Below are 24,150 nucleotides of genomic sequence, written 5' to 3' on the forward strand. Positions count from 1 at the left end.
TTACTGTGCACCTTTCACTCTCATCGATTCACTCATGTACCGCGGGTGAAATTTCGAAGGAGGTTTGTGAAGGCATCATCATTTCATCTTCTATCGTCCGTCGGATATCTCCCTGATTAAGTCGCCAAAAACCAAACATGGTAGGTGGACACTTCTTACTGTTTGCTGATAAAATTTGTGATGTTCCTTATTGTCGATAAGTTGGAGGATCGGAGGACGGAAGGGGTATCATTGTGTGTGCTGGAATGTTGTGTTTTTACTGCGGGGAGTGTGAAAAGCTGGAGTGCGAACCGGCATTAACGGAACGCATGGATTGCAACGTCAATGTCATCATGAGTTATTAAAAATTATAGTGCCACTGATTGATTATAGATAGGGGCCTTTCCTTATGGTTATATAGCGTCGGTAAAACTAATAGTGCATGACATTTCTGAGGGACATGTGAATATTTTGCCAAAACTAGAACTAGGTCCTTGAAATTACCTATGCAATATTATTATTATTTAAGCCATATGGCCCTGACTATAATGTGTGATATTTTGTTTATCGTTGCAGAGCGCCGAAACATTAAGTGAAGAACAAATTGGTGGTAAGCCATTCAGTTTTATCGATGTTTGGTCAAAAATTCTGGCTGGATTTTATTTTGTGTACATCTTAATTTTCATCTGTAGTGTTGGCATGGGAAAGTCTTTTTTTCACAAACGCGTAACTTTTGGTAATTTGCGGAAGTGCTATTACACTTACCTCAGTTCCTAACTTAAATGCAGCATTTATGAGAAAAGGGGATACAATTATGATTGTTATTTTATTGTTTTAAAGTTAAGATATGGTGTAACTTGAAAAGTCATCGATCAAGACACCTAATAATATTTTTATTCTTTTTAAGAAAAGAATAATTGTATGTTTCATTTATTGGCTTTTGAAAAAAAATGACAACACGGGTCATAGACTAACAAACAAGATTACTTTGGTCGTACATAATGTGGTCAAATGAAACTAAAATCTCTGCCAAAAAAAACATGGTTGCTATTCTAGTGCTGTTTAATGTCCTTTTACAGAATTCAAGGAGGCTTTTTCGCTCTTTGACAAGGATGGTGATGGCACCATCACCACCAAGGAGCTGGGAACAGTCATGAGGTCACTGGGTCAGAACCCCACTGAGGCTGAGCTGCAGGATATGATCAACGAAGTCGATGCTGATGGTAAAATAAGTCAAACTGTCTTTTAAAAACTCAAACGAATATTAAGGGGAAAATAAACATAATATTGACAATACTCTAAACTTTACTTTCTGGGCAACTCTTTGGTGAAGGTGCAACTGATCATTTTTTTTGTGAACAACACAAACCACATTTACGAAGTCAGGTTCCAATATTCCAATTGCTCTCTTTCTTGTACATATTATAGGCAACGGAACTATCGACTTTCCCGAGTTCTTGACGATGATGGCGAGGAAAATGAAAGAAACGGATTCAGAAGAGGAGATCAGAGAAGCTTTCAGGGTTTTTGACAAGGATGGAAACGGTTTCATCAGGTAAGATTGAAGTATTCATCTACATGTCAGTGAAGAATAACAGGAGAACGATGAGTTGCCTTTGTTGTGTGGGGGATGTTATCATTTTCTCTGTCCATGTTTCCATGGCAGCGCTGCCGAGCTTCGTCACGTGATGACCAATCTTGGTGAGAAGTTGACAGATGAGGAGGTCGATGAGATGATCAGAGAGGCTGATGTAGATGGAGATGGACAGGTCAATTATGAAGGTAAAAAAGTAATCTACTCATTAGAAAATGACGAACAAGATTTGCTTCTACATTGTAACAACAATGTACCAAAATGATAATTGATTTGGAATTAATTCTTTGCAGAGTTCGTGAGCATGATGACGTCAAAATAGACAATCTCATGAAATTGACGTCGAGGCTCCTGAAGAGGGAAAAATACGCTTGCCAACCAAATTCATCACATGATTCGTCACGTTACGCTACTAAGCATTTCCTCTTCGTTATCATTCCTCAACATTGTCATGGTTACCTCGCATCCAATCGAGGCATAGAAACTGACTTCTATATACTAACTGGACTTGCTGTATTACACCTTGAAGCCACTGACCCGCCATCTTGGATCCCCAACGTACGTTCTGCAGTGAAATTTTTTTCCAATTGAAAATACTAATAATAAATTGTTCGATGGATGTTGGCCAGCCCTATAAATAGGATTGTTTACATCTCAAAAGCTGGTCAGAAAATGCAGTTATATTCGCCAATTTAGTGAAGTAAGAAATCCAATACCGTAAAAAAAAGAACTCGCGTACTATCCACAGGTGTCGTGGGTGACACAAGATGGCGGACTCAGCTTCAATGCGTGGGCATTGTCAGCCAGTCCAGTGAGTGAAGATGTCAGTGTCACAAACCGACAAACATTGTAGTCTTAGCAAGCAATACGAGGTAGTTTCTTTCAGCGGCCTATTATAAAGGCCGCCTTTTATAGTCTATTTATGCAGTGATATTTCTTGGCAATATTGTTGTATATAATCCATGGCTTGTAGAATATAGTTATAATAGGCCTTTGCATTTTATTCCAAGGTCTTTTTAACATGTCAATTCATATATGCTGAATTTTTCTGATCATTTTAACGGGGAAGTTATTTTGTCGAGAATTTAGATTTAAAACGGAGATTTCGTGGACGATACGAATTTCTGCAACTTTGCAATGATTTGAATCAAGAGGTTAGAGATGGAACGATTCATTGGTAGCCCAATGTTTACGTCATCATTAATTCATCAATTTAGAACAAGGTTGTCGAAAACCAACTTGCGATGTTCCCGAAACTCGTATCTGTTTAAATCTTAATTAATGTCTCTTTTTTTGCATAGTACTTAATTATTGCTGCTTTATATACCCACTTTTTTGTCAGATTTGTGATGTAAGATGTATGGGTGTGGCTAAGAAGGAGTTGAGGGGGGTTTGAGAAACCCTCATTTCACAAAGAGGAAAATTAATGCCCCTCTAAAAAAAAAAGCAATACGGGGTTATGGGAGTATTGACATGGTATCAAACAAGCACCTTCATTCATGAAATTTGAACCCCGACTCATTTTGGGGTGAAGTCTTTTTTAACTATTTAAAATTTGAGATCTTAATTTATTGAATTTTTTTAATATTTTAGAATACGGAATTGAAAATGTGGTGGCGTGGCTGAAAAGTAACCTACGCGTACGGAATCTGGTATCTGGTGATTTATTTATGCATTTAATTGAGACATCCATTTCGCTTTTTTCTGAGTCCTATAACGTCCATGCACTGAAAACAAAAAAAAAAGATCGAAGGAACCTATAGCTTTGACCGCTGATGCACGAGACCTAATTAGGAAAATATCACAAAAAGTAATATTATGCTGTAAACGTCATACAACTACGCCACTACCTTTTTATTGTAGCATCAATTTGTAAGACGATCGTTTTACTACTTAATAAAAAATAATAAATGAGATAGAACGCATTTTAGATTCAAAAACAGGTGAAAATCTTGCTAATCTGAGTGATTTATTTATGCATTTAATTGAGACATCCATTTCGCTTTTTTCTTTAACTATAGAAATCGTCTCTTCCAAAAAAAAAAGAGGTGTATAAAAGATAATTTAACCCAATACGAAAACGTCCAGAGATCCAAAGAGTTTACGTAAATGATTCTAACGAAAATGACGCGCAATAACGATTTTTATATTATTGGGAGGGTGGACTTAAAACAAAATGATTTATCTATCTTCTTGTTGCGTCATTTTAGCTTTAAATTAAAATTTATATCAGTTTCGCAAACACACACCTCTCATCCTGCGGAAATGTCGTTCACGTTTTCGGTTTTTATTGCACTTTTAAGGGCATAAAATCTTGATTGTTTTGTCAGTGTAAATTGTTACTACTCGCCCGCACTCTATTGAACTCCATTTTTACCCACCCTCTTCCTATGATACCAGGATAAAAAAATATGATATTTTCAACCCACTACATTTTTTTCATAGTGTTTCAGCCCATCTGTCACTTTCACCCGATGACATAACATTACGTAATATTTATAGCAAACTGAAAGCCCCACGCTACTCAATTGTGTGCACAAATCATCGTCATCATGCATTATGAATGAACAAATAGAGAGAAATGCGCAGTGCGCATCTAGTTTCCCCGTCAGCTAGTACTATAGTACATGTACAATCAAATCAGCCTGCTTCTACTACTAGTGCCCGCTTCTTGAAATCAATTTCAACATTAGCAATTCACTATACGAGTTGATACCGTTGCCTGCATTTTACCTGAAGCACACAGCATCAAGCAGCTCCAACATGGTATGTGTTTCACTGTATTTTAATCTGGGTTTTTTTAATCCACACTCGTCATTTTTTGCCTGACGGATTGAGATATTTCATCTTAATGATTGAGGTCGATTCGATGGTTTTTTTCTCTGTTAGTAAACACAGATAGGGTTTTTCTCATTAAACATTTATGCGCCTCAATTACAGGTTAGGTGTCTGTTGTTGTGATAAGTTGCCTGCGTGAATAATTCGATTTGAAAGCCAAGCAGCCAGTTCTATTCAACGGCCAAACTGTATAATGTTTTATTCATCCAGAATGTCGCTGCTAGAAAATTGAAGATAATTGTTGTTAATCTGATGTTAAGTGGACCACGTTGAACCTCATTACGCTACTATGGGATTACTAAAAACGCTACCTCGAATATTTTATCTAGTCAAAACCTAGCTGAATTTGGAGACCAAATTAACCTCTTGTCTGAATCGTTGCTATATAATGATACAAGTTGCTGGCTGGTGGATTTATTTGGGATCTGTTGAGGTTTTTATTTCAAATATAATATTTTTTTATCCTCATGTTTAAATAAGACGAGAACTCGATTAGTTATCACGGAATTGTAAATTAGGACCGCATTTGCAAAACATGCATGGTGACGAAATCGACCAACATGAAAACAAACAGCACATTTGTTTTTGTAATGTTTATTAGCTCTTTTCAATACCCGTATATTTCATTATCAAACATCCAACAAAAGTCAGCAATTCAATAAGTCATATTTTTTACCCTTTTGGGGGGGGGGGGGGGCCATAAGACTTGACTTTAGAAGTACATGTACTGCCCTTTTCCCCCCATAAACCATATCTTCAAATATCGATGTGGACTGTCATAGATATTGTAATAAATCATGTAACGGATCTGTATGACATATAAAAGCATTCAAACACTTTCACTTTAGTTTCCCTTTTTGTGAATACTATTTCTTGATCTTCATTTTTCCAACAGTCGACCGAACAGTTGTCAGAAGAACAAATCAGTGGTAAGTTTGTTAATTTAATTAATTTGCATAAGAATGAAATGACTTTTCTCGGACTGAGTGACATGAATTAGTTAGATGCTTTGCATGTATAATTATAGTTTATAAATTTTGTTAGTCATAACAGAATTTCAAGGTTGCTTCAAATAAAAAAAAAATGAAACACGGGAATTTACAGTGAAATGTGTGGTGGACATAATTGAAAGGAGGATATAGCCGGTACATTTTCTTTAGTATACTACATGGTGAGTCTAAAAGAAATGACCGAATTAGAAAAAAAAAATATTTTAAATCATATGTTGCTCACTCTATTTCATAAAAATAAGATAGGGTTGAAGTACATGTTATTGACTAGTAACTGTGAAAAGTCTACTTAATTTGCATATTCTATTCCCAAGTTATGACAATTTTAATAAAAAGATCACACAATTCAGCTGTCCACACTGATCATTTACGGTTCAACGAACTGATGAATACCCATTAAATACAATGAAAGATAAACGTTTTCCCACCTCCATGAATGAACGAAAACTTGCAAAGGAAAACAGACAAAAATCGCCGTCAATATTTCAGGAAAAAAAAGTTGACTTGTTCCTCATATTCAAAACACAAAATCTGACAGTAAAAATAATGCTTTAGTCTTGACTCAAATCATTAAAATCTCATTTGTATTTGAATGTGTGTGTGTATGATCTGTAATTATCAGTCAGCTCAATAGCTTCCAATGGCATTCCATGGACAGCTATAACAAAAAAAATACTAGGTTCTTTTAGTAAAACATGGATTAATTTCAAAATGTCTTTAAAATGCTCTCTTTAATCACGTCTACTGTTTTTGATTCACTTGCCTTATAAAAAATTCAATCCAACATTGTGTACTTATTTAATATAGCATCATCACTCACGCGCTGTTTATCCTGACTATAAATTTATATGCGGGCATTCTTCATATACAAAAGCTCCTTGTAATAATTATAAGAGCATTATGGAGTTCGACCCAGCTGCGTATAGGTCGCCGTTCTAATAATTGTCCCAAGATCTGGAAAAAGTAATTAGTGACGGCTCCACTGGCTTACTCATTAACGATTACCGGTAATGAGTTGAGAGCCGGATGGATCTATTGCGGCAAGACCAAATAATGGTAATGATATTAATAATGAGGTGCTTATATAGTGCATCCGTGCATCATACCAATTCTCAAAGCCCTTCACAATAATAATAGCTAACGACTTATGCCGTTAGAGCGGTTTTCTGCAGCAGCTGCAAATTATATCGTCTCTATACCCTCACGGGAACCGTTTATTGTGCTGTAGGATGGAGGAAAGGGAATTGTTGTAAAGTGTCTTGCCCAAGAACATCATATAATTAAAGGGAATATACAACATTTGCAAACATCGAAAAATAAAACTACCAAGTTTTTACGAAATACCTTACTAGGATGTTGGTAAATGACAGTCTCAAGCATCTTGTAAAATTATGGCACTTGGTGTGAAGTCATTTTCAAGAAAATTGTATTTTTGTAAACATTTCCAATTGTGGTCGGCCGACCAGCGTTGCAAAAACCTAACTATTTTTCAACTACTGCTCCAAATTTACCATTTTTTCAGTCAAAATTTTGTTTGCTATTGGTTACATGTTCATGATGAACGGGTGCAGGCCAGCTAGACTGGTTCCCTTGCCTTACAATTTTCCATCATCTATGAATTGATCCATTTTATCTTTTGTGGAGTCAGGGAACCAGACTACTTGAACATTTTTGTTTTTCTTGGTTTTTCCAACCTTTTCGAACACCAAACTTAAAAAATGTCAGTGTAATAATATTTGATCTATTATACTAACCTCTCAAATAGTTCATTTCTGAAAATTACAGCAAAAGCCAATGATGTACATTCCCTTTAAGTTATTTATCTGTTTTGTGTAATACAAATATGCCATGCCTGATACAAGCTTTCTACTAGGTTTTGCCATCTCTGCTGGCCTTCATATCTCAACAAGATTTTCGACATTACTGTTTGAAAAATGATGCTAAAAGATGATCACCCTACTTTGTTTTTGCTCCAGAATTCAAGGAGGCTTTTTCGCTGTTTGACAAGGATGGTGATGGCACTATCACCACCAAGGAGCTGGGAACAGTCATGAGGTCACTGGGTCAGAACCCCACCGAGGCTGAGCTGCAGGATATGATCAATGAAGTCGATGCTGATGGTAAGAAACCTCTTAGGACTCCGTAAACTACGAAACCACTAAAAATATCAAATTAATTTCTGTTTTCTCCAAATGGTTTTGCTACTTGTTCTCCTTGGTCAGATTGTGTTTTTCTGTGATCATTGTTATGATCCAGTAAATATTTTGGATTTTAAAGAAAAACCCTTCTTCATTTTATAATCAAGCACTTTACATTACATAGTCAGGGAGCTAGACAAAACGGCTGATCCTCTGTTAGTGCCATTTTACAAATTATTTGGTCAACACTATTAATTTTCTTTGCTAATTGTTTCTGTTTTAGGTAACGGGACGATTGATTTCCCCGAGTTTTTGACGATGATGGCGAGGAAGATGAAGGAAACGGATAGCGAGGAAGAAATCAAAGAAGCTTTCAGAGTATTTGACAAAGATGGAAATGGTTTTATCAGGTAAGAGGCAATTACTTGATTGATGCAGCTGCAAGTCTTTATACGGTATCTTGATGCAGTATACGACCCTGAATTCATGTCAGGGTTATGACGACTTAAATATTTTTTTTTTCAGTGCTGCTGAGCTTCGTCACGTGATGACCAATCTCGGTGAAAAGTTGACAGATGAGGAGGTCGATGAGATGATCAGAGAGGCAGACATTGATGGAGACGGACAGGTCAATTATGAAGGTGAGTTTATTGGAAGGGTTTGGGTCATTCTTAAAATTAAAATTTAAAAAAATTGAAAAATGTGAAAATTGCAACAGCATTGAGATGCTTTACTTAACAAAATGTTCTCTTCTCCCTCATACAGATTTTTTTCGACCAGCTTTTTTAACTTGCTTTGATTCCCCTTTTTTTTTTTTTTTACAGAATTCGTGGCCATGATGACGTCAAGGTAGACCACAGCCAATAGCGAGGGACCTTTCATGCGACACTGACACGAGTTTCAAACAAACTTGCCGCCCATTGACCAACAGAGATTAACGATTTCCAGCTGCAAAAGAGTTTGAAATAAATGTGATGGTTGAATCAAATCACGGAGTGTGTGATACAAAGCAGCCATTTTGAATGTCAGTCAAACACAACTTTCCTTACAAGTGAGATTGACAACAAAACTCCACATGCCCACCCCTCGGTTCAAAATTTGCATTATCGAGACAATGCCATTTATGTATCACAATGTACGGGTTGAGTTCATCATGAAAATGCCGGAATGATCAAAGTTTTACGAGCCCAATAAAAAAACACAAAAATCACAATTAAGTGATTTTAGTACGGCCCAAAGTGTATTTTGCAGTGTATTGTAACCATGTGTATTTAGTGGGTCACCCGTGTCTGTATATTATTTTCAAGAATCGTCTATTTATTCCTACTTTTTATGTGAATAAGGTTTTTTACATATTTTTCAAGTTTCTTGTGTCTACGTTACCGGTATAAATCGCAGCCATTCCAACTAAACATTTCGTTTCTCAAAGAATCCATGTAATATTGCCAAGGTTTACGTGTTTCCTTCAGAATGTGGTATCATTTTATCGGACACAAATCTAAATAAAATAATGTCTATGAAATGTATTAGGTTTAAAAATAGAGCCCTTTGTCAAAGAGTTATAAACCATGTGATACATGCAGTGTTATACCACTCATTAGATTGGTACATAATTCATTAGATGGATTGCATTTAGCGGCCATCTTCGATGTGTGTTTTGTTATGTTAATTCACTGTCAATGAATGCGCACGAGGTCTGCTCATGCGTGCCCCTGTTGAACAAAAGCACACACCTCAAAGATGGCCGCAGTGCAAGCGATCTATATTGTTCATTGTTTCTTTTCGTTTTGTTAGGATTCGAACCCACAACCAATTTTCCGCTATCACAGTCCTTAAATTGAACATGGTGATTAAAAGATAATGATAAAAAAGGGGACATATAAAACTACATGTTAAGTTTAATGATGGACATTTTTTAAGCATATATTAAACGTTAAATATTTATAATATTAGATATATTTATGTTTTTACTTTTTTGTGTGTTCACCCGTATGAGAATTTACAAGAAAGGTGCAACACGTGAATGTTTTAACACGTGTGCTGCAAAAGTTATACGAATTTGATCTACATTATTTTTATTTTTTTTCAAGACGAACAAGCAAAGTTTCATTTGTTTGATTTGTATTAACTATTATTGTAATCTTTTTAACGGTTAGGAATATTTGATATGGTGCAGACATGATTATAAATGTAAATTGTGTATTACGATCATATTTGAAATGTTTTGTAATAAATTATGTTAATATGTATGAACACTGATTCCTGCATCCCGTCGCATCATTATCTGAAATAATTAAGTCTACAATCCTTATTTTAATAACTCAAAATGGTTTGCATTAGTGTGGAGTTTGTAGGAATGCAGCTGCACATTTAATATTCTTAATTTTCCAAAAGGAGATGATGTCACCATATAGTAATCGCCCTGCAGGCGTAGGCAGGCGTAGGCAGTCTCATGTCGGCCACGAGAATTCACGAGATTAGTTCTGAAACCTGCTGATGATGAATATCTGGAGCCAAAGCCAAGTCACCGTCGTGGTACTTTTCTTGTCTTCCACCTCGGTGTTACCCGGGTTCGAATCCCCACCCAAGCCCACTGTACTGCTTCTATAATTCCAAACAGTACGGGTATCATTTCGCCTCTAAAACTGAACATTTTGTAATCGTCTTCCATCGATTTTTGTTCCAGACTTGCGAGGCGGTATATGCGTATCGAGTTTGTGCTCCGAAAAAAAAGTAACAACAGAAAAAGGGTTACAACAATGATCAATGTTTGAAACCATAAAAACACATTATAGTAGCCTCATTGATATAAACTAAAAACTAAGCACATATTGGCCTATACAGCAATAGACTCAACTTAAAATATTCCTGTGTTTAAATGTAAGCCAATTATTATGTACCCGTAAATTAAAATAGACCTAAGCACTATCGATTCCCAGGCCCAGTGCGTTGAGTTCGTTACGATGCATTGTGTGTCGTCTCACCTGTCCACAAGCGCGCCCGGGGCACGGGAGATGCGCTGACCTTTTTTGTCAATTAGCTTCTTTCCCGCCGAATTACAACAAAGGATTCTGGGATAGGGTTGCGGCATAAGGACTTTATGCATTATGCATGACGCGCGATCTCTCATCACGCGGGATAATAACCAATGAAGAGATTACTTTTTATCTCTTGATGTGCATTATTCATGAGGAAGTGTCTATTCAGTGAGATATAATCGACTAACCATGGACCATTCCTTCATGCATAGACATGTGCATAGTGTCTTTTTCAGTAAAAATCCATAAATTATACAACCTGACCCGAAAAAAAAACAGTTATTAGACCAGGGTCTGAGTGGCTGAAAACAGCCAAAAACTATAAGATTTTGGCATTTGTTTTTACTGAAACAGAAAACATGAAGTTGAGGGTGGTTTAAGTTTGGAAATATAAAATGCTGACTTTTATTCTCCAAATGCCTGGTATACCGGTAGCGCAGCTCGCATAATGGCGGATATAAGGACCCTGGATGTTGGCTTCGTGTATATGGAAACATCCTCGAGCTATGACGAGAGTTGGTTTCCTTCCGCGACGGTTGTCAAGGCGACGAGCATGTCACGTGGATTCACCGTTGTGTACACGATACGAATCCGGTATCCAAGGATATATGACTGCACGACGGTCCGTCCGGGACATAATTAAGAGTCTCGGCTGGCTGGGTAGGATGCAGACAGGCGTTGCCCAGGAAACGGATGAAATGGGGCTGACGCTGCTACTCGCACTCGCGTCATTATCTTGACAATTTTGTCATGTGCACCGATTTGGAAAGGAGACCAAAATGGTCTCCGCGTTTCAGACACATTGCTTATAAACCGGGAATAACTGAATAGTTTTCTTGTGACTGTACGATTATTCAAAAACTTAGCATTTGAAAATAATATCATGAATGGTTGTGAGATGCATTATTATTATTATTCGTTTTTGTTGCTTTACATATTTTTCTGTTCGTTGTAGGACGAAGAGTAATATTTTTGACGATTTTACCGGATTTTATTTATTGGAAATGTTTGAAGGGTCCTCTACGCAGTGGTCTCAGCTACAGTCTCAGCGACGGTCGACTACATTGCAATCTGCGCTTCCAGTTCTAATGAGCTGGGTTCGAATCCTGCCTAAGTTCTCCGCGTGCAGGTTGCAGTCCCTAGTTGACCGAGGGATACTGAAGTATGGGACCCCCATCATCCTTGCCAGTCATGATTTCCCTCAGATCTCAGCTCGGGAATTGAGTGAACGAAAGAAGTTTTATAAAAGCGGCAGAAAAAAACCCAGTAATATAGTTCGGGTAAAATTACTGGCGGGAATTGAACCGGGTTCCTTAGAGGCAAAAAGTGTAAACAAGGGATACTATCCATCTAGTTGCTTAAATATATTCTGTGCATTAAAAAATGGAGTATTTTATTAATTAATAAATATAATGTCAACGATCCAAATCAATCGACGAAATTATGATCAGATTATATATCTGTCAAGAGATATACTTTTTGATGAATGCATCAATGATGTCCTGGATAAACTACTTGCATTGTTTTCCATTTTCTATAAATTCGTTATTTGTGATTTCAGCGTTATGTTAATTGTGAAAAAGCGGTGAAAATCGAACTTAAAATTCAATGGGAAAGCAGAGAAGGGACAGAAAAGTTAAAATGGAGTAAAGAGCGTCTGCGATTAATCAGCCCGGCTTTATTGTAGAAGTACACAGAGGGAACAACATTTATTTCGATACTGCGACGTTATAGGTACGGTCAGATTAATTGTTGGTGTCCTTTATGTATGACGGATAGTAATTCTTGTTAGCGATAACGTTAATTGCTCATTAAAAAAAAACTATCGTCGCTCTTGTCCTGATAAAATCCGACTTTTAAAATATTAAAATATTACATTTTTTATGTCACGAACGTTTTGTCGGAAGGTCGCCTTCAACCAACCCCCGGCCCTCAGTTCCCGAAGGAAAAATTGTTTAATTTATACTAAAATAAAAAAAATAAAAAATGTTTGAAAAGAAATCACGAATTACTTCTTGACACAAGAAATGCCTCGTGTTATGCTATCTGCTACGGGCAGTGTGTTTAAGAGCCGTGGATTGTATTTATTAATGGTGCAGATGGGGAAAATATTTAGGGGAGTGTGCCTTTGATGATACAAGCATGTCATTTGGCACACATGTCATGAGAATGCTATTTGGCTATAGGGCCATCGCAGATTTGTCCTTTGAGAAAAAAAAGGTAGAATAACAAGCAATTTTTAAAATTTTCAAAATAGCTGCCACTTATTCTACCTAAATTTTTTTTCAAAGGAAAAATCTGCAATGGCCCTATAGCCAACTATCTTTCTCATGACATACTCTGGCCATGTGCCAAATGTCATGCTTGTATCATGCTTGTCTCATCAACTTGAGGCACAATCCAATCACCAATCTGCCCGGCACTATAAGTGTCATTCGCAATAACATCCCACGGCAATTAAATAGGTTATCAGGTCCACATCCTATTATTATATCACTATACAACGTGTCTTATTACCGCAAGGATATCGCGTTGACCACGAATTATCTACTTAATCTTTGATACTCTTTGATACCTGCTCATAAATAAATAGTACCAGCCTATCTGGTGGTTTGTGTACACATCCAAGGGGGTGTTACAAGGGAACCAGACGGATCTATCAATGCGCAGTGCGCATTTTTCTTCAACAACCTGAAATTGACTGGACTTGGTTGGGCGGTATCGACTTGAATTGTGTATAAGCCTAGTCTTTCACGCCAAACGGCTCATCATCACTCATTACACAAATATGGTATGTACAATTGTGTTTTTTTTTACGAAGCTCCTTTTTGTACAGCTTTCAGTTTAATTTCCTGTCGTTGATTGGCTTTGTAATTTATGGAAATTGTCAGTTTAGTTTGGTTTGAAATTTTCAGTTGTGGGAAGTTGAAGCCGAATGACTTTGGTACAAGTACGCTACAGGTATCTGATTGACATTGAGGCAAGGGGCGGACCACCATTGAGGAAAGCTTGCAAAAAGAGAAAAGAGAGAGAATGCATTGAAATAAGAATTCACGCGAACTAACCTCCAATTCATTTATAAGTGGCGGTTTGCATTTGATCTTCCCAATAATTGTAATCTTCCCGTAACCATTCGATTTTTCTTTTACCCTCTTAGTCTTATTTTGACTGTAATTTCCCAAATCTCGCGTCATTCTGGCACATAAATTTCCCAAAATGCCAACTATATCCCTTCTCCCTTTTATTTCGACAGGCTGACCATCTCACAGAAGAGCAAATTGCAGGTAGGGTGAGCAAGTAGGACAAGATATTATGCAGACCTTGATCACGAAATAACTCGAGAAAATCATCTGATGCATGCCGCACGTGTTGAAGTACACTGCTCATTATAGCTGATAGTGAAACACAATCTTAAGGATGGGATGGGATGCCTTCAAACAATAATCTCGACAAGATAATTTTTTCGATTTTTATTAACCAACCACTTTCGATGAGCTCTGTTATTTTATTTTTTTACATTGTTTACATTTTTATCGTATACTACGAGTGAACATACAGAATAGGCCTATTCGAAATGTTCAAACAGGTGGTTAGTACAAACTACTTCGTCGAAATCAAGGACAAGTATGAATGTAACTATAGTAATCGACACTTTCAGGGATTTCTCAATATTTCGTTCTCTAGAATTCAAGGAGGCTTTTTCGCTGTTTGACAAGGATGGTGATGGCACTATCACCACCAAGGAGCTGGGAACAGTCATGAGGTCACTGGGTCAGAACCCCACTGAGGCTGAGCTGCAGGATATGATCAACGAGGTCGATGCTGATGGTAAGAAAAATCATTTTGCAATTGATAACTTGAAGACAACTGTTTGTATTTTGGAGAGAACTGTTTTTATTTTGGATAGAATTTAAAACCATGCTAAACTGCTAACCATTAATTAAGCGTGGCTGCCATAGAGCTGTATTATATTCAGGAACTTTCCAATTGCATTTTCCTCTTGCACTATTCATAAAACGAAACAGCAGGCCGTTTCTCAAACCCAGGCCAGGTCTCCGTAACCGGCTACTACATCCATGTTATTTGGCAATGGACCGGAACGAATCCGAGGTTTGGAAAACCCTCCTGTAAAGGCCCCTAATACATCTATCTTCAAATATCTCTTCTCACTGCATGCAGGCAATGGGACCATTGATTTTCCCGAGTTTTTGACGATGATGGCGCGAAAAATGAAAGACACAGATTCAGAAGAAGAGATCAGGGAAGCCTTCAGAGTCTTTGACAAGGACGGAAACGGTTTCATCAGGTAAGTTCAGTTAGACCACAAATTATTTTTTGTGACTGTCTCTGACCTTGATCTGTATGATAAGACCACAAACTTCCCATAACATTTTCTATGATATGTGGCATTAACTATATCTCGGGTAAAATCTGTAATCGTCAGTGGACTTGAAACGAGTAACTCATCACAAACTTTCGCAAGAAATGGCAGTATTAGATTTTATCAAACGGCAAAAATTATAGAAGCCGTATACGGTGATATACCAGCTCACGCGCACCTTCCACCAATAGGGTTTGCAAATCATTCGCGCGCCGCGCGCTCTTTAATGGTAATTGAACTGGTGTTCATAATCTCTTCTTCCATGTTTTTTTTCAGTGCTGCAGAGCTTCGTCACGTGATGACCAATCTTGGTGAGAAGTTGACAGATGAGGAGGTCGATGAGATGATCAGAGAGGCCGACATTGATGGAGATGGACAGGTCAACTACGAAGGTGGGTAATTGTGTGTTTTTTTAATTACTCGCAATACAGACTGATTGACAAATTCACACACAATGCATCAAGGGCGGATCCAGGGGGGGGGGCCAAAGGGGGCCATGCCCCCCCCCCCCCAAAAAAAAACGAAACAATTTTTTTAAATTTTTTATGTGACATCGCAATAAAGGCAGGCAATGAGTACACCACCATCTTTTCCTCAAAAAACATTGGTTAAAGTGGTCAGAAATTGCCTCAGATCGCACCACAGAGCATCTAGAATCCAAAAAATTTTCGGGGCCCTTAAGCGGGCCCCGAACCCCACGCCGTAATTTTTGTGACCCACTTTTTGGGGGACCAAATTTTTTTTGGCCCCCTCCAAAATTGTGTTCTGGATCCGCCCTTGCAATGCATAGGCCTATATTATCTTTTCAATGTCCACCTGTTTTTTCCTTTTCTTTTCAGAATTTGTTAGTATGATGCAGAGCACGGGCAAGCCATAACGTCCTCCATCATACTGTGATGCAAACCATTCCACCCTTAGCAACCAAACCTTCAATTCCATCCCGAATATTCCAACCGATGCAAAACCCCACAACCTATAGATACATGTACCAATGGCGAAATTGTAGCGTGACGTCATCTTGTGACGTCATCAATTGTATCATGACGTCATCAAATTATCATTAAAGCATATCATTACCTCTTATACTCACGAGAAGTCAAATCAGTTTGACGATCAATGCAGCTTTGAAATAGTTGACAAGTTTACATAAGTATTTCATATATTTCCTCAGGCTTTTTTTTAAGTAATGCAAGTTGGAATATCATTTTCTGTAATTTTGTAATACAAATGATTGTGTGAAATATGTTTTTACTGGAGTGAGGATGATGTTTATTTTATCATGTAAATTGCCCTTTTTCAAGAACCATCCCGTAGAAGGCTGAGACGAAATGACGTGGAACTATCTTATGCAATGTTTTCACTGCAAAAACAAATTATATTTAAAAATAAAGTTGGGCAAATGCGTTGGTGTTTTGCAAAATGTTGGTCAAAAAATTCTTCCCAATAGTATGTGGTCAATTTTGGAATTAACCAACAACGAGGCATACATCATACCAATGTTGGGAGAATAATCAATGCCCAACTTGTTTTACCCAACATTTTTTTTTTATAGAGTTCGTTTAAGTTAACGTTCTCTTCACTTGCAATTTGTGAGGGAGTGTGGCCCGGTGTGGTTAGGGTTAGGGTTCATGATCAGAGGGTCAGGGGTTCGAATCCAGCTGCTGGCCATATGTGATGTCCTTGGGCAAGCCACTTCACCCACTTGCCTGTCTCCACCCAGGCGTATAAATGGATACCGGCATTAGCTCAGGGGAGTAGGAAGATTAATTTTCTGTCGTTGCACGTCAAGGAAACTGGAGATGAACGCTAGTCTGATTGGGGCTATATAATCTCGCGAAAGACTTTACTTTTAGTTTTACATCAGCCGGCAGCGTTTAATAAGATTATAAAGAGGGGCACCCCATACCTTGAAGAAACACTAATAATAAGCAATAACTGAGACCGGGGGCATACCTTATACCGATCATGCATGTAATTATTGTGATTGACAATCACTAAAAAAACAAACAACCTGAGCCAAATAACCTGAGCACCTGATTGGCGAGCCATTAATAAAACATGGTTGTCGTTTCTGGCAAAACCAACAGGGATGGTAAAAAGAAAAAAATAACAACAGGAGAGGACATGCCTATTCAAAAGACAGTATTAAGTTAACCTTGGAATGTATTTCCTTTTTTCAGCATTCTTATAAGCAGCTAATATTAACCTTTCAGTTTTACTCGTTATTTTTTTGCATTCGTGAAATTTTATCAACTCATTTTAAATTTTCAATCAGAAAAATCTCATTAAAGTGAGGCAAACCGTATTTTGTTTTAATTTTAAATTGCCGCAGGAATTTATTTTAGTAGTTCAACGAAATCCGTCTGTATAATAAAATACAAATAAATAATATTTAGACTTGTCTTATAGCAGTGATTTTTTTGAGGATGCATTGCCCTCATTAATTGAGAAGTGATTATCTTCACAGACACGAAAACAGATTACCATGCATAAGAAGACATTCGGAACGAGCTACATAAGAGACGATGGGGTCAACGTTAACAATTTATATATTTTCATTTTGTTGGGAACTAAAGGACATCCCAGTCTATATACTATAGGAACTATATTCAAAAGCCAATCCAATTTAAAGGAACTACTGTTTGTAAATTTCCTTTTAGTGCTTTAAGGTCTAGAATTTAACTGATAAACGAATAGCTTCATCATTTACTTGCATAGAATGACAGAAAAGACGCAAGTACGGGGACTCTATGCAAACAAAAATCCAATATTGCAAAAGAATCAATCAGTGGTTTTTTTTAAATTAAAAAAATAGAATCCTCCGTAGTTGAGCTTTCTATCTCCATCAGCCTGATCAACCTGATCAATTGTTATCTTAGTCACCACGATGGAGTATCACATGACGAACATCAGCACCGTCTGGCAGCAGCGCTATATATCATTCAAGCGATACTTTTTCAAAGACTTTTACAAAGACTAAATTGCTGCAGTTTTTCGTATCACACATTTCCCTCTCGCTCTAGTTTTAGTTGAAAAAATGAGAATCTTTTACTAAAAAAAATATTAAAATATATCAACTTGGCCGTTTACACTTTTTTTAAATTTTTAATAAGTTGATTTCATTTGTTAGAAACAAATGGCAAATGCCAAATACTTTCGCAAAATTGACCGAAAAAACCCCCACACAGAACAAGTTAACCGACATTGGAAATACTGATCACTTGTGATAAATCCAACACACGTTTTTCGCTTAGAAACCGGGTTTGTAATGAAATGAGCTGTTCAATTATAAATTCATTAAATTTTGCCATGGCGCCGGAACTAACTAGTACAAGTGTAGTCATTTGAAATTCAGATTGAGCTGGAGAGTGTAGATGCATGGGACCACTTTCCTATCCCACTTAAAACAAGGGGAAAATATTCGGGATGATAATTTGATATTATAGCCTGAGGAGTAAATTGCCTATTCCTGGTGAACTCATTTCCACCCGCGTCACTTTAAAATATTCCTCTTTTCGAGTTCCAACTCGAAAATTGGATTTGTTTTCAATTGCTAATTACATATAGCAATATAAAAGTTATTCACTTTTGAGTTAGGCATCATACAAAAAAGAAAACACCGACGTTTGAATTATTCTGTTTGCAAAATTCGAATTATTACCTGCCGGACAATAATTCGGCTCTCGCAGGACGGGCGTATTTTGTGGAACAAAATGAAAGCCCTTTTTAAGAAGATTGCAGACGCCCAAAATTGAAAATTCGTTGTGAAAAAAATATCCCTTTTGAAGAGCACCGGATATGCAACTTGAATATCTTTGGTCTTCAGTGGTCGTCCCCCGGTATTTTTCTGAATACATGTACAATGCAGGGCGACTTTTGATGGCCAGTCTGCAACGGGCGTCTAGTGCCCGCCCCCCCCCCCCCCCCCCCCCCCCCCCCCCCCCCCCCCGCTCCTTTATCATCGGCGCCATCCCAGCAACAAATCAATCAACCATGCACAATTCCTTATATTATTCCATCTATGAATATTCAGTACTTGGTCTGGTACCTTCGCTTAGGTCCCGCATTTTTATGCCTTCTACGAGGCGGGCACCGGGCTTGTAAATGTAATCAGAAAATGCGCAGTGCGTCTTTTCTGCATGCTTCCGTGCACACACATTATGCGTGTTTATTCAAAGCTATTAAGGAGGGAAATTCTTAAGGAGTGCACTTATACTTCACTACCGGCACTGCATACACGGCGCATCAAGTTACCACACACAGAAACCTGTTGACTATCCACTACAACCACATTCCACAGTTTCGAAATGGTAAGTACAAAGAATCGCAGTTTTATCAATTTCTCATTTAAAGTTTGCTAACTTTGCTTGGTACGTTTTACTCGGTAGATTATAACAATTTGTGATTATTGTCGGCTTCTTAAACTCGCAAAATAACCGGTTCAGAAAAGCATACATGTACATGGTTAGCGCCAAACCCCGTCAATTCTTAAAATGCACCTGCAACACGTACCGCCCCATGAAGTGTATCATATTGCGACGCCGATTTATCGCATGCTCCGTGCATAGCATGCAGCGTGTAAAGCAACACGAAGTACATGTAGTAGTACATAGTACGGAGAGCGGCAACTAGGTACATGTACATGTAGTCATGGTATTACAAGCATAGAGCTATATTAAATACAAGACACATCCCCATAAACATCATGATAAATACATTGAGGGAAAGAATGTAGTATATCCAGGCGCCACTTTTTGTTGGTTGTGTACTAAGTCTTTGGAGATTCAAGTGAATTTTCAAAGTATTTTAGTAACAAAATTGGAAATGTTTCTCACTCTCAGTCCCAGATTCATGTCTTTTCAACATGTTTGTACCTTCGTTGACATAATATATGATGAAAAGAGTGGCCAACAGTCTTTTCAAATTGAGTCTCCTGACGACGGGCAGAGCATATATTCTTCAAAATGGTGACATGGGAAAGATTCCCATATCTGGCCATCACTATTTTTTCCATTCAATGACCTAGTAATAGTATCAGCATTCCCCAGAAAGTGATAAAAAAATGTCCTAAAAAGTTTAATTTGGCCAGGAAAATATTGAACTATTTACTGAGAAAACACTTAGAAATGTTCGTTTAGTGCACAGGGTGTCAAGTGATTGCCAGATATGGGAATCTTTCCGAGATGTGTCACATGATGATGGTGCTACCGTAAATCTTTGTCTTTCCATAAAATATACCAGCATTTTTTTTACTGAGCACACACCACCACTCACCAGTACCTGGATTAGTTAGAACATGGAGGTAGAATTAGATGGTAAGAATTATACATAGGTGTGGAGAATAATATTTTATAACATCAATTATCGATCATGGAAAGGGAGTTTTATGTGATGGGGAAAAATGTAGAAGGCATAGGCCTTAAAGTTATAGCATATTCAATGGCTGAAACTGTGAATAAATTACCTTGAATTTGTAAATTTCTTCATAACCATCCTTTCCTCCAGTATTAAACTCCAATTATTATTATTTTTTCGCACATAATTATACTAAAACAAAAAGTCATCAATCTGTCCAAAATTCATCGCCCCAATATAAATTAAAGTGCTAAAAAATAAAAAAGTACTTAGAGTTAACTATCAGGGAAAAACCAATGTGCGGTGATTTAATACCATTTAATGACTCTAATATTTTCTGATCATGGATTATAACATGGAGGAATAAGAACGTTCTTATTCCTCCATGATTATAATAAATGTTATATTGCATTGAATTGAATGTTTCATTTTGTTTGAACTTCTCAGGCTGACCAACTGACTGAAGAGCAAATTGCTGGTAAGATTTTATTCCAAGTTTCTTTTTTTTTCTTTAGCCCATCATTAAAATTGTATTTGCATATACATGTAGTGAATGAGACTGTTCTCTAACCTTTAAAGTTAAACCTAAAAAAACATAAGGAATTCAACAAAATTTCATAATTTTACCCTTGTATAATTTCAAACTCAAACCTCTCTTTATTTCATAGATCTAAGCCACTGGTGTGGATTTTGGTTTGGAAAAAATGATTATTTTAATAAAATAAGTCTGATAGTATAATTTACTGCCATTGAGACCTTAATACTATCTACCTGCTAATTAGGATCATACATATCGCTATACTGGAATCAAGGCCCAGAATGTACATAAATTATATAGGCCCTAAGGCCACTTTTCTAGATTGACCAAAAAATGTGGATAATTCCTCGGTTTGAATTACAGGTATATTGAAAGTCATGCATGGTTATTACGATACTGGTATTCACACAAAATGTACATAAATACAGGCAGCTTTTTGTGCTGAATGTACAAAAAAATGAAGAAGTTCATTTTTAAGAAGTTAATTTTTCAATTGTATTCTAGAATTCAAGGAGGCGTTCTCCCTGTTTGACAAGGATGGCGACGGCACCATCACCACCAAGGAGTTGGGAACAGTCATGAGGTCACTGGGTCAGAACCCAACTGAGGCTGAGCTGCAGGATATGATCAACGAGGTCGATGCTGATGGTAAAAAAAAAATTGTAAAAATTAAAAAAGACAGAATGTTTCAGATTCAGTGGTCGAAAATGTGAAAGAAATACACTAGAACACACATGTACTTTTTCAGATATTTATCATAAATATTTTCCCTGGCAATAAAATTTGTTATCAAAAATAATGCCTGCAAAAAAAAAAAAAAAAATCAGTAAATTTACCCAGGCAAATAAATTTACAGCACTTTCAAGTGGATGGTCATGAAAGTTTGAATAAAATTTTATCTTGCTTTAAAAGGAAATGGAACAATTGACTTCCCCGAGTTCTTGACGATGATGGCGCGGAAGATGAAAGACACAGATTCAGAGGAAGAGATCAGAGAAGCCTTCAGAGTATTCGACAAGGACGGAAACGGTTTCATCAGGTACATACCTCATGAGATTAACACAAGTTTGAACCACACTGGTAGATGCCACACAAAGATTGTCGGTGGTAATTTTCAATCATAGTAAAACAATTCTAATCCGATCGATGAACAAACAGGCGTTGGTTAAGACTGATTTAATCCATATTAGCTCAGTGATCAAATAATCCGATGAACATTTGCATATCCTTTCTGATTATTTGATAAGATTGTCACTGTTGTTAATGAAATAATTCCATTTATTCTATGTGTGCATAACTTGGAGTTGTTTGCATCTTGTCAAATGTTACATGTAAATTATAAAAAGAAAGTTTTGCATTTTTTTAAATAATTTTCATTTTTTCAGTGCTGCTGAGCTTCGTCACGTGATGACCAATCTCGGTGAGAAGTTGACAGATGAGGAGGTCGATGAGATGATCAGAGAGGCAGACATTGATGGAGATGGACAGGTCAACTACGAAGGTGGGAATATTTTAAGACTCGAAGAGAAGATGACTTGATAGATTCTCAGTTTTAAGAATCTTGATTTCCCGAACCAAATGTATTAGATTTTTGAGTCAAGAGTAAATTCTTCTCAGCTTGAGAAAAAAAAACACCATTTAAAGAATGCGTGTGTGATGACTGGATTTGTTTTTTGTTTATCTTGTTTCAGAGTTCGTGAAGATGATGACATCGAAATAATTCTCCAGTGCCCAAGTTGCACCTTCAGAAGCCTTGAGATTTCTTAAAGAAATATTCTTTTTGTCTCTTTTTCGTAATCTTGGTCTATACTGATGTCTCCTTCATCAGTTGAAACATGTATAGATCCACCATGACATGGTGTGCTGCATTCAATTTCAATCATTTTTAGAGGTTATTGCTAGAAAGTGGAAGTTATTTGTTAGACCCACAAATTAGTAAACCCCGTTTTGGCTTTCAAATTAATACCGCAATTTTCAGCCTTCTTTTTGAAACCGGTTTATTGTGAACTAGTATACTAGCAAAGCTCTTTTGTCTATCGTACTTTTGTACATTTTGTGCACGAATCGAAAACTTTGGGAATTTTCTGGTTTGCTTTTTCTTCCTACTGCACTGACGCAGGGTTTTTGTCAAGTTGGCAAACAAAACGGCTGACAGTTAGGCTGGTACGTTTAATGAGATAACTGTGAGAATCGTTGTTGGAGACAGGGAACCTAACTTCATTTCTTTTTTAAACTCAAAAAGTCGTATTTCGCAGATTTAATAGCGGCCTTTAGTACAGGCATATGAAACCGGCTGATAATTATCAAAGTGAAAATGTGTAACTAAATCATGTTGATTCCTATTGTTGGAGTTATTTTAAGTATATATTTTTGGTATGGCCTAAACGTTCCTCTTATTTTTCTTATTTGCTTGTAAATCAACCTAGTCGCCATATTCGCGGATTCTTAAGTTAATGGTTGGTCAGATTTAATCTATGCACGAAACTGACTTTCTTCGAGATGTAGTGCCTTTGGAGAAATATGTCGTCATTCCTGTAATTTGTTTAATTAATTTTTTCAGTGCCTATAGATTTTAATAAAAAGAAACTCGCTTTCAGAGTACCAATCAAAAAGTAGTTTTGTTGGTTTTATTGATGACTATGTTGTATACATGCATTATATTTCTTCCAAATAATTCTGATACCTGACTTTAGATACATGTATTTGACAACAGTAATCAAGCGTTACCTTTCATTTCAGGGATTTGTCGGAATTAATTTTGTGTGCAAAAGAGAAAAGACCGTCGACATTTGGCTTATTTCGGCCAGGAGTGGTGTTCTTTTAATACTGGGGGGTCTGAAATTCGGCCGTGCGGAACGGGTTGGAGGTATTATAGAAAGATAAATTGGGCGAGTATAGGTCACCAATCGATTGTGCTTGATGCCTTTGTGATAGATGTTTGCGTGGCGAACAATCTTTTCGTTGTGCCTTCCACCATTATACATGTAGTACAATGTACTTTGACTTAAGGAAGCGACTTCCTCAGGCAAAAGGCTTTGGGAAAAAATTGTAGATGTCAGTATAAAAAACGCTTGCTCAAGACAGCATAATACAAATTATTCCAAAAATCTACAATTTTGGTCATGTCAATTATTTTCATCACACACACAAAATTATATTGGACAAGATTACTATAGGGCGGAAATAATGAATCCAGACGCCACTTCAGCGGTTGTGTAGAAAGTGGAGTGTCAAGAAAATTTTCTAAGTATTTCCTAACAAAATTGGAAATGTTTCTCA

The 24,150-nt window shown here is 37.0% G+C and overlaps 1 protein-coding gene across 1 annotated transcript; it reads left to right on the forward strand.

Moving 5' to 3' along the window:
- LOC119738830 (calmodulin-like protein 12) lies at positions 1 to 23,486 on the forward strand. The gene is made up of 17 exons (XM_038213797.1): positions 1 to 140; positions 556 to 589; positions 1,059 to 1,202; positions 1,408 to 1,534; positions 1,646 to 1,761; positions 7,398 to 7,541; positions 7,843 to 7,969; positions 8,085 to 8,200; positions 14,282 to 14,425; positions 14,777 to 14,903; positions 15,255 to 15,268; positions 20,124 to 20,131; positions 20,781 to 20,811; positions 21,376 to 21,519; positions 21,784 to 21,910; positions 22,257 to 22,372; positions 22,563 to 23,486. Exons 1-17 carry the CDS (start codon positions 138 to 140, stop codon positions 22,589 to 22,591), a joined length of 1,551 nt encoding a protein of 516 aa, XP_038069725.1. The 5' UTR covers positions 1 to 137; the 3' UTR covers positions 22,592 to 23,486.
- Positions 23,487 to 24,150: the final 664 nt, after the last annotated feature.

This window comes from Patiria miniata, unplaced genomic scaffold (genome assembly GCF_015706575.1).
Source record: "Patiria miniata isolate m_02_andy unplaced genomic scaffold, ASM1570657v1 HiC_scaffold_3, whole genome shotgun sequence".
NCBI lineage: Eukaryota > Metazoa > Echinodermata > Asteroidea > Valvatida > Asterinidae > Patiria > Patiria miniata.

Excerpts from the sequence above, each read along its gene's own strand:
- LOC119738830 (XM_038213797.1), top strand. Across the intron at positions 1,203-1,407 it reads CAACGAAGTCGATGCTGATG|GCAACGGAACTATCGACTTT; the intron begins GTAAAATAAGTC and ends TACATATTATAG. Across the intron at positions 20,812-21,375 it reads GACTGAAGAGCAAATTGCTG|AATTCAAGGAGGCGTTCTCC; the intron begins GTAAGATTTTAT and ends ATTGTATTCTAG.